The sequence below is a fragment of the Aristolochia californica genome, unplaced genomic scaffold, assembly GCF_029961685.1.
Source record: "Aristolochia californica isolate CCGP_79_NKW_82.1479 unplaced genomic scaffold, dmAriCali1.0.hap1 SCAF_14, whole genome shotgun sequence".
Lineage (NCBI taxonomy): Eukaryota > Viridiplantae > Streptophyta > Magnoliopsida > Piperales > Aristolochiaceae > Aristolochia > Aristolochia californica.
Window position 1 is genome coordinate 7,081,080 of NW_027181815.1, and position 11,061 is coordinate 7,092,140.

The 11,061-nt window shown below is 39.0% G+C and overlaps 2 protein-coding genes across 4 annotated transcripts; both read right to left on the reverse strand.

Moving 5' to 3' along the window:
* Positions 1–659: 659 nt before the first annotated feature.
* Positions 660–5,815, reverse strand: LOC137950032 (uncharacterized). The gene is made up of 7 exons (XM_068796375.1): positions 5,293–5,815; positions 4,198–4,338; positions 3,730–4,095; positions 3,389–3,631; positions 2,302–2,394; positions 1,586–1,786; positions 660–1,105 (listed from the first exon to the last, which is right to left on the reverse strand). Exons 1-7 carry the CDS (start codon positions 5,629–5,631, stop codon positions 893–895), a joined length of 1,596 nt encoding a protein of 531 aa, XP_068652476.1. The 5' UTR covers positions 5,632–5,815; the 3' UTR covers positions 660–892.
* A 324-nt stretch (positions 5,816–6,139) lies between these two features.
* Positions 6,140–10,856, reverse strand: LOC137949783 (leucine--tRNA ligase, cytoplasmic-like). Of its 3 annotated transcripts, XM_068795968.1 has the most exons (4): positions 10,840–10,856; positions 10,467–10,590; positions 7,774–9,987; positions 6,140–7,470 (listed from the first exon to the last, which is right to left on the reverse strand). In XM_068795968.1, exons 3-4 carry the CDS (start codon positions 9,963–9,965, stop codon positions 6,366–6,368), a joined length of 3,297 nt encoding a protein of 1,098 aa, XP_068652069.1. In that variant the 5' UTR covers positions 9,966–9,987; positions 10,467–10,590; positions 10,840–10,856; the 3' UTR covers positions 6,140–6,365. The 3 variants fall into 3 exon arrangements, with proteins under 3 accessions (XP_068652069.1, XP_068652070.1, XP_068652068.1); XM_068795969.1 differs by lacking the exons at positions 10,467–10,590; positions 10,840–10,856 and adding an exon at positions 10,618–10,693; XM_068795967.1 differs by lacking the exon at positions 10,840–10,856 and having other exon boundaries at positions 10,467–10,607.
* Positions 10,857–11,061: the final 205 nt, after the last annotated feature.

Sequence of the window (11,061 nt, forward strand, 5' to 3'; positions counted from 1 at the left end):
AAATGTATTTTTACGCGTCCAAAGGGCACATTCCCTTGCCTTAGAAATCACGAAATCATTGTTTATTTCATACCTTAAACAGGACCACGGAGTCTTAAAGCCAGGCATATACTGTTTTAATTTGCAGGGAACTCCACAAAGTGCCTTAAACTCCATCCATGTCGTGGAATCACTTGGTTGTTTTAGAGAGATGCCCTATTTACAGGTTAACTCTCCTATATTTAATTGAACTAGGCCAAAATTGGAAATTGCCTAAATTGAGTCAGGGTTGCAGAAAAGTGGAAAACGGATTCGATAACAAGTTTTGGAGTAATTGGCTGAACATTCTTCCCACTTAATTCACCGTGTGGTATCAAATCCGCAGGAGTTTTTTAGTAAAAGCTTGTTCTAGATGGTTTTCTAAAACTTTATGGGAATCAGACCTGGTAGATTCCACTTATGTCATATCCAATTCTAGTTGGGTTTACAAGTGCAGAATGGAGGTCAAGAATCTTGGTTGAAATCTATGTAAGCAGATGCTGAAGAAAAGAGCATTGGTGGAAGAATTTTATGCTAAGAAGCAAACACCTTCAACTGCTTTAATTTGCCAACCTGAAAATTCTACTACATATTCAACATTTCAAAAGTTATTTGTATGCAACAAACCCAACTTGGGAATGTGAGAGAACAGTCGGTATGCGGATTATGCCATTAAATGATCTCCTTCACAAACGTAATCGATTTGAATTCCAGTAGCTAAACTGAAAACTGGAATACTGCTAATTCACTTAATTTGTTTCTGAACAGGGACAAAGTCCCTTAGCCTAGACGAACAAGTAATGGAAATTTGACAAGATCCATACAAATTATACACAAGCAGCCGCCTGACGGGCAGAATTATGCGGCGTTATACTCAGCACCTTACGGGCCTCGTGTATCTAGGCGGTAAAGAAGGGCACTTCTCATTCATGTTGGAGTATGGCTCGAGAGTATTATACTGTGGCAGCTCCATCCAATACTGACCCAGAATTTGACAGAAAGGAAGCCTTCCTTCCTCATCATTACACCAACTTGGTAAACGAGTTCTGTTGTTCTCAAAGATACTGAGCATGTAAGCGTCACGAATCTGCAAGCAATTTAGTTTAGTTAGTCTTCTTAATTTAAGAAGATGGTTACAACCCTACAATGAAGAACAAGAGAGCGAATGTAGGATTTCTATTGGTAGCTATTGGTAGTATGCTTCAGATTTTTGACATTCACTTCTTCTTTGTGGAACAGAAAAATGTTTGGTGAAATGACACTATAATTCATTTCCTTTTTTAATACATCATCTACAATCACTGTTGTGTTTTTCTTTCCTTCTGTGTCACCCACTAGGCATGTCTATTACTTGCAGCAAGTGTGGTTGTGTGACTCCTGAAGGTCTGCACCGCAAATATTCTCATGTTTATAAAAGCAACTTACAAGAAAGTGATAACCGTTGACCTTAAGCAACAGAAAATTCTATTATGCATGCTTTATGAAGCAATATCTCAGTCAGAAAAAAAAAAAGAAAAAAAAAAAAGTGAAATGTATATCGAGCTACCTTTGAGCCTTGAGTACTTACAGTGAACTCAGTAACCTGAATTGAGTTTGATATGGTGCCAAATACTCCTGCCTCTTTGTACATTGCAAGAATAAAAGCTACACATGTGGTTGATTTTCCATCGCTATAGATCCAATCATCTTGCTCTGGAATTGTAAGCAAGTGCTCAAAAGTCATTCCACGTCTTTCAGTCTCAGCCAAGATTCCATACAAGTCTAGATCCTACAACAGAATAGCAAGATAGAGGTCAATGCATGCTGAAGAAACTACTAATCAAAATTTATACAAAAACTCATGCCTAATCCAATAGTTGCTATAGCTGCCTTATATAACTGTACATCTTGGGGAGGTTCCTAACTCAATAAAAACACTACTTTCATGTTCAAGCTAGTTTTGTAATAGCATAACCTTGTCCTCCTAATCATAAATGAGAAACAGGAGCATACAAAATGCATTATGCATATACAAATGGGAACAGACCCAGTAATAATATTACCTTGCATAAACATCTTGCAGAGATCTCAAGGTTAATAAATGCATAACTATTTTCATGTTCAAGGAATTTTTGTAGTAGAATATCCTTATCCTCCTAATCTTAAACGAAAAATAGGAGCATTTAAACTGCATTAAGTAGGTAAAGACTAAGTAAAACTGCCTTCCATAAACATGCACCAAAAAGAGAGAAGCGTTAACCCATGTACAAACCCATGAAAAATCAGATAAAACAACTTATGTACCTCAGTTTCTAGCCTTTTGTTCAGAGCTTCATTCCACATATTAGCAGCATAGGCTGGCTGCACTCTAGCCCACATAGACATCATAGATATTACCTGGAAAACGAAAAATAATAAAATAAAATAGAATAATTAGCTCTAAGGAGTGGCACAAAAAACACAACAAGAACCTTCACTTATACTTCTATCGTCTATTGTTGAATTTCTGGAAAAGAAAAATACTTCATTGACTTGTTGTAATTTGAGTATAATGAGCTTCTATTTATAATAGAGAAAACAAGTAGAATCTAATTACAATTAAACTACCCTTATCCCAATTACAAAAAAAGTTAAGCACTAAAAGATCAGTCCTAGAATAATTGAACAACTAAACGTAAATAGAAAACTAATTCTGGCTCCTGTAAGACTCCACCATATTAATTTTGGCTTTGTGAGACTTCTTACAATGAGAGTCATGTAAGCCCACATATTTGCTCTTCAACATTCATACTATCAATAAAACTGGCAGTGGCCCATGTACTTTTTCTTCTTTTATTTTTCCACAATGAGTAAAATATATAATAGCTAATACTCCAAGCTATATCAGTTAGCCAGTAGGTAATGAAGCAATCCAGTATATGGGAAAAAGGGAAAGACAATTAGATAAGATAGGTTGTAGAGGTCAAACTGGAAGGTTTTGGCCAATTCGAATGTTTTAAAAAGTTTCATAGACAACAGATAGGGATTTTACATCAATTTCAGATATTACTGTTCAATATACTCCAAATTTGATTAGTATTGTTAACAGTCATACTTATCTATCTAAAGAACTCTAATGACAATTATACAGCACGAGTTACCCTAATAGGCCCAAGTTGAGTAAGTGAAGAAATGGATAAACATTGATTAATCAAGTCATCTATTATGGCCATAGTCACTGAATAAAGCTTGATTAAACATGCAAAAAGCATAAAGCATAACAATAGCAAGGCACTAAACATTATAAATACTTCTTTATTTTTCAAAATGACAGTTATAAATAAATACATGAGTTATTGAGAGCACACATATTTGTAATTAAAATGGCTTAAACTTTTGTGATGTTACATACCAAGTTTGCATCTAACGGCGGTGGAAAGTTGTCACCAAAGGTATCAATCCAACTAAATATCATGTTGTGATAACCATATGGCTTTCCTAACATGCTACAAGCGTATTCCCATGCTGCTGATTCGTTAAACTTTGCACGTATCTTAGGATGTAAAGGAAGTAAAGCTATATGTGGGTTCGACTCATCCTTAAGGGCTAGGTCCCACCATTCATCCCAAGGAATTACCACAATTATTTCCTCTCCCTGCATGCAAATATAAAACCATTGTCAGATTATTTAAGTTAAAAAATAGAATTTAAGCATAAAAACGAAGATCAATTATGTAGAATAAATTCAAGTACCTTCTCATTTTCATGACCTGATTCACCAACCCAAAGATTCCCCTTTTCATCCTTGAGGCATACAGCTGTATGACCAGCAAAAGCACCAGTGACCCATTTTTCCAAAGTCTCAAAACCACCCCAACGCCCACGGATCTTTGAGACAGCCAAAAAGTCCCCAGAGTGAACATCTTCCACATTAATGGTTGCTCTCCAGGGCTGAGGACGTTTTTCAAAAGTTGCTCCCATGTGTTTCTCCAAGAATGCTAGATTGGCACTCTGACCCCAGGCTGTGTTGGAAAATAAGGGCAGAACATCAAAAAGAGAGCGCAGTGTGCCCACCATCCCCGATGGCATAAGGAAGACCGATATTCCATGTTGTTTCACCTAAAATTCATTCTCAATCAGCAAGCTGGTGGAAGAAATGAAAAGGTAGGTAGCTTCAAATGCAAGGCATGCCTAGAGCAGTCAAAGGAGAACTGTAAGTACATATTCTAACTCTGCGGGCTCCTCCCATGACAGAATCTCCAACTTGTGCTCCTGGGCTGAAAAGTAATAATCCCACATTACTCTGTATGGTGTTGCAAATACATAGAGATCCATACATGTCCAACTGTGAGCCTCACTGGTCTGTAAAAATGTGCAGCAAAAGAGTACTCTTGTAAATAAAAACAATGGAATAGAAAAAATTCTTTGATGACAACCAAGAAAGACCTATATCAATTTGTATTAGTAGGCGGGAACATTCATTTAAGGCGCATGTCACAGCTCCAAGCAAATCTATGTTGAACGATACAAAGAAATTGACACATTATACAATAGTAGTTCAAGTAAGAGAAACAATTACAATTTGCGAAAAAAAAGTAAAGCATTCCAGTAAAGTAGTGTACTCATAAAAGAAACAACCTAATAATAGGTAGTACCCTACTTAACAAAATAACAGCTCACACTTTATTAAGAAACGGGAATGTTAATTTTGAAAGACTAAGAGCAAAATGAGAGTAAATCATCAAAGGCAAGATAAAAGAGGACGCAAATTTCAGGGTAGTCTACTTTCTTGTGTTCATGGTAACAACACGAAGTAACTCAATCTTTTAAACAATCACATCATGCTACCTCATTTCGCTTAAACCATCCTAGCACAAAATGAATTTGTTATTTCTACGGTGGAATTTCAGGCAATCCAATTTAAGAAATCAATGGAGGAATTCCACTTTGTTTATAATCTGCACACTAAGCACAAAAAAATAGCCTCTTAATTCTTTAGCTGGCCTTATACCCCATGAAGACCCTGTAGTGAAGGAGTTCTAAGAGTTATATCTGTCATTCCTTTAGTTTGAAGCCCTCCAAGCACAAGTAACAAAATAAGCACTCAATTTGGAAAAAACGAAAGACAAATTTTACTGTAGACAGTCCACACTGTCACCACTTTTTAATTCCTAATTCCATAACTATAAGATTTAATTAAAAAAATTCCAGTGGATGGTCCCTTACCTAGCAGAAATATTATTGCGTTCTTGATCTTCAGTAACAAAGCCAAATTCAACAAATAACAAAGACAATAAAGGATAGAAGGAACTGTACCGTGAGATGGACTACACCACCTCCTAATTCCTTCTTCCCTTTGTGCCCACCACCGTCAGTGAATTCAAGGCGTGCTTCATTCCCATAAAAGCAAGCCCCTTTCCAGGTAATTGACCCGCCGTCCGGTGTTACAGACCCCACAAAAGCGGGCAGGAGATCGACGGCGCTGTGGAAATTATTGAGCACCGGCCATGAAATCTGGTGCGGCAGAACTGGAAGCACGTCGTTGATTCTAAACGGTACTTTCAAAGCATGGCCTGAATTTGCGAGGAACCCTAGAAAGCACAAGAACAGCAAAGGCAAAAGCTCGGAAGGAGATGGCGTCATGGAAGCTGACATTGATCCGAGCAGGCAGAAAAAGAAGGGGGTTAGCTGCAGGCTGCAACTACTAAACTTCAACCTCAAAGACTTCGTGATCAAACTTATTTGGAAATTTCTCTGTTCTGTCAGATTATTTGTTCCTTAATCTGTTCGATTAATTTAACAAGAAAACAAAAAGGAAAAGAAAAGAATAACTGGCAACGACCGCAAACTTCGGACGTTCTTTGTCTTGTAATTCATCCTTATTTAACAAGGGGTCGGTGATTTGAGTAAGCTGGAGTGGGCATCCATCCACGTTTCATCTCTCAAGTCTTCACATGTGGGTGTGCAGACCGTGGACTAAAAAGAAAAATAATACATTTTGCATAAAAGTATCATCTGGTGGAATATTTCAGATGTGACCCTTTATTTCTGTAATTCATCCTTATTTATAAATAAGATTTATTTAATGTAGAGGCAGTAAGAGTAACAAATGTCGTGGGGATGTTAATGTGTCAAGAACTGAATAATTTAATTATAATTCCTATTAAAAAATAATATGTTTTTATTAAATATTTCAAATCTTAGTAATTCCAATACCAGTTGGCTGTTCATCCCTGTTTCTGAGAGAAAGTATTAACCATCCAGTACACTGAAAAGGAAACCATGGAAAAGCCCCAAAACCAAAATCAATAAGCAAAACAAAAGGTAATGTAACAAAAGACTGCTACAAACTCTAGTTAAACAAGACTTGTTTCGAATTTAAATAGCCTCTAGGCTCCTGTTTGAGCAGAAATAGTTGCACACTCAAAGTGAGTTGAGAAAATTGAAATTGGATTGCCTGGCGATGGCGGGTTCTTCTTTAGTATGGCACTGTGAGGACCTGCCTTGCTATATGCAGCATCATCCGATGACATTACCACTTCAACATGCTCAAGACCTAACTGTCTCTTTATTAAATCCAAGTTCTCCTTCAGCACATCAGCTTCGCCGAAGGGAAGCCTCAAATCCAGTGCCCGAGGTCCTACATTAAGCACCTCATCCTTCTTAAATTTCAAGAAAGGCATGCACTCTTTCTGAATTTCCTTAAAGTTTGTTTGTTCCTTCACTGCATTCAGAATCTCTTGGTCAGCCTTAAAAGAGCCACTCTCCCTGTCATATTTGCTAGCAAGTATCCGCAAGCATGTCTCCTTCCACCCATCATACTGTTCGTTCACAAATATCAACCCCACTGTAGGCTTGTTTTCTTCTGTTGAACCTACCTGAACTACCTTCTTAACTTTCTTGGAACCGGATACTTGTTTTTGAAGCATCTTTCTCATTGAAACTATTGAATCTTGCAAATATTTGTTAGCAACTTTAAGGGTAAGATCTGGCAAATCCGCTGTGGGCCAACCCGACTTCACAACAAGTCCATCTTTCTTCAAGAGTTCTTTCCACACATATTCTGCATAGTGGGGGCAGATAGGTGTAATTAATCGAGTCTGAACATCCATAAATCGCCACAACAGATCATGGTTCATGCCCCCAGCCCCACATGAAAACCGATACTCATCCCTGGCAGCTTGCAGATCATAAAATCCTGTTTTAAGAGCTTCTCTGAACATGAACCCCTTATAATGTTTTTCTGTCTCTCCAACAGCGATGTTTATTTCATTGGCAAAGACACGGTCTGCATATGTAGATGGTGGGCCCTGCCGGAGCGACGATTCTGCAGAGAGTATTTCTTCCATCCAAGCAATTTCCTTTGTGAGACGTAGAATGGCAGCATTAGCTGTCTCAAACACAAAGTTGGCATCGTCCATGCCATCTCCAGCATCAGCGAGAGTAAATCTGGTTGCATCTGTAGAGAACTCTTCTATTGCCTGCCGTAAGGTCCTGGACAAAAAAGAATGGAGTGACTCCTTTGTAGACCAAAACCGAAACAGATACGATAAAGACATAGGATATCCGAAGAACCAAGAGGTAAAAAAACCATCATGGAAGGGCCAATGATATTACATCATAAACACTGAGTATTGTCAATGCTGTCATGCAACCTCTTGCAGACAAATAGGAGCTATTATTAGAAAAAATTAATGAAATTTCATAGGATAATCCATTCACAGAAATGGTGAGATTCTTCCAAAATGAAGATCCTAAAGCCTAAATAGAAAAAAACAAGAAGTGAGAAAAGCATACCTGAAATTACCCGTTGACTTGGACATCTTTTCAGAGTTCAGCATGAGATGTCCATTGCATCTGAAACCTCGGGGCCAATGATGTTTTGGTAACAGTGCAGTATGGTTGTAAATACAGAAAGTGAGATGGTTCTGTATAAGGTCCTTTCCAGATACACGCAGATCAAATGGATACCAATAGTTGAACTCTTGCCTCATTTTGTTAAGAAGGGATGCTGGAATATCAGACTTTGGCTCAGGACCACCATAGAAGACAAAGTTCCATACCTCATCAGTCATCTGTTCTGGCTTCACCAAAGAAGTATCAGTTCCATACATATCTCCATTTTGCAGCAAATGAGCAATGGTGTAATATGCCATGTAAAGTGTGGAATCTGATAAAGACTCAACAAGAAACTGTTCATCCCAAGGAATACGTGTTCCTAGACCAAATGAACGTGAACAAGCCCATTGGTTCAACCAGCCCAATGTGTGCTCAAACCCATGCCTTGTCTCCTCAAAAAAGAGGTCCATTTTGGACAAGCACTCCTCTGATTTTTCCTTCCATTCAGGTTCACCATAAGTTATATACCACTGATCCGTGAGGGCTACCACACATTCATCCCCAGATCTTGACATGACTTTTTTCTCTGGCTCACTGTAAATAACTGCTTGGCCCTTCTCAACTAACTTGCTCCTTATCAGTGGCTTTGCTTCCTGAACTTTCCTCCCGTTGAACTCTCCAACCAGCATAGTCCCATCAGTAAAGCCTTTTAGGTAGGTCAGCCTCTTTGCTTCGGCAAGTTTTTCTTTGTCATTTTGACTCTTTATCTTCAAATCCACACACACCTTTTCTGCAGATTTGTCCCCAAACTCAGGAATGTTGATGATAGGTATTACGTCGAATGGTAGGATCCACTCATTCTTCACTTTAAACTTTTCTCTGAGTAAAGGTTTTGATTTCAAGTCATGCAAAGCCATGTAATCATCAGGTGAGTCACTTGGCACACTTGTAACAATGCCTGTACCTTTGTCTGTCAAAATTGTTAACATGGGGAGAGCATATATAATTTCATTCAGTGAAAGAGGCGACTTAAGGGGCAAACCAATTAAATCATGACCAGTCAGCTCCAGCAAGCAGGAGGGCTTCTCTGGAGTTTTAGATAATTTCTGATAAGCAAGGTTCAGAGCTGCCCTTTGTGTAATAATAAACACATCAGTCTCATTAATCTGGAAAGCACCATAATTCCCATCAGGCAGGACCCATGCGTTTGTTTGCCCATACATGGTCTCAGGTCTCAAGGTTGCAGCTGCCAAAAACACTCGCTTCCCATCCAAAGCACTCAATTTTGAACTGAAAGGTGGGACCACCTCCATTTTGATTAGTGTGTATTCTTGGGGCTGAACACCTTCTCCCGAAGCTCTATCATGATCTGCACAAGGTTGGCCATCCAAGGGAGAGTAGATGGCATACCTCATGTCTTTAACAATTTTTCCCATCGATTTTAGTTTCCTCATTTGCCATCTAACAAATGAATCATAGAATGGGTTCATATCGGTAGTAATAAAAGATCGGCGCCAATCGCACCCCAACCCAAAAGCCCTGAGGTCTTCTGTTGATAAAGGAGGAAAATGGCTCAACCAATGATATGGGTCTTGAAACTTTGCAATCTCAGCATCAGAAAGGCCAAAACTCTGCATAATTTGCCACTGGAACTTGTCTCCACCTGATTTTGCCACAGCCTTGGATCTCTTGCTCTTGAACTTGTCAGGTTGAACCTGAGCAGCATCTGTATTTTCCTCTCCCTTGTTTGCATCCTTACCTTCTACATCAGATTCATCTTGTGAAGAAGGAAATACAGGCGGATTGCCAAATTTTTGGATCTCCCTGGCTAGTTTATCAGCTGAGGCCTTGATGGGCATTCCCGTGCAGTGGAAAGCAAAAGGCAACAGCACATTGCTGCCCCTCAGTCTATGATATGCAGCAGCAAATTCAAGCTTGGATATCGAAAACGCATGACCCAGATGAAGCAAACCATTCATATATGGATAAGGAAAATTTCCAAAGAACTTCTCACCAAGCTCTGGGAGCTTTTCATGTGATTCAGCTTTAAAAACATCGTGTTCTTCCCATCTCTTTTGCACTTCCGCCTGAATTTTGAGTAGTTGGTCCCGCCTTGCAAAGCTCCTGCCTCCTTCAGCAGCTGATGCCATTTCTTTACAGCACGGCCACAAACTGCAACATTTGAAACAAAAAAGGTCATAGTCGCATAAAGACACAAATTAGATAGATAGGTGACATTACATAATACTGAAACAAGATTGAACAGGTTAAACTAAAGACATCTTAGTCTTACTGAAAATAATGTAGGAGGTAACTGAGACCAACCAACAATACAATCTGTTACACAGATTTGAATTTATATGAAAGACCGTCCAAAGGCGTGCTTTTCTTATTGAAGCAAACTAACGCAAACACCTCAGAATAGAGACATGAAAGAATAAGGATTTTATCCAGTTATATCAGCAATTCAAACAGGGAAATGAAAATAACAACCAAGAAATTCAGAAACCCCATCTCATGAAATAAATAGAAATAAAAGTGAGCAGAATGAACCCAGACATCTTGCACTAGTCAGAAGTTCAAGGAAGACACTGAAGAAAACCAAAGTCCACCTAAATTCCTTCTAGAATTACGAGTAGTGAGTTACAGACCTTCGATTACGATCCAAGGTTAGACCACGAATGCTTACAACTCTAGATTTAACTAGATGGGAAGCCAGTGGGAAATTTCTGAGTGTGCATCTAGCGCGCTAGCTTTGGCTGTTTCAAAGAGCTTCTGAAATTAAGGCACAAGGTTACTTACGCAAAAGAAACACTTAAGGGAGGGAGACCTCTCTCCTCTGTCGAATTTTATTTTTCGAAAGAGAGGAGAGAGAGAGGAGGTTTGCGACGCTCCCCCTTTTTTTTCTGAATAGGTAGGGGCGGCGGTATCCCTCTACAGGAAGAAATAAAATTAAAAAGAGCAGGGGGAAGAAGAAATGGAGAAGTGAAGAAGAGAAGAGGGAATGGATGACGGGATGAGTACCTGAGTCGCCGCTGCTGCTGCTGCTTCGACAGGCACGAACGAGGGAAGAGCTTGGGTTCATTTTAAGCTTTTAGTGAAAATATAAGGTTTTGACCCGGTTCGTGAACTATCTTTAAGCTTGAGGTCGCCTTGGATGAAAGTTAAACCGAGTCAAAACAATACCGACCCAAACCTCTTCCCATCATAACATAAATCAAGGACCGGATTAGACAGAAAAAGTGG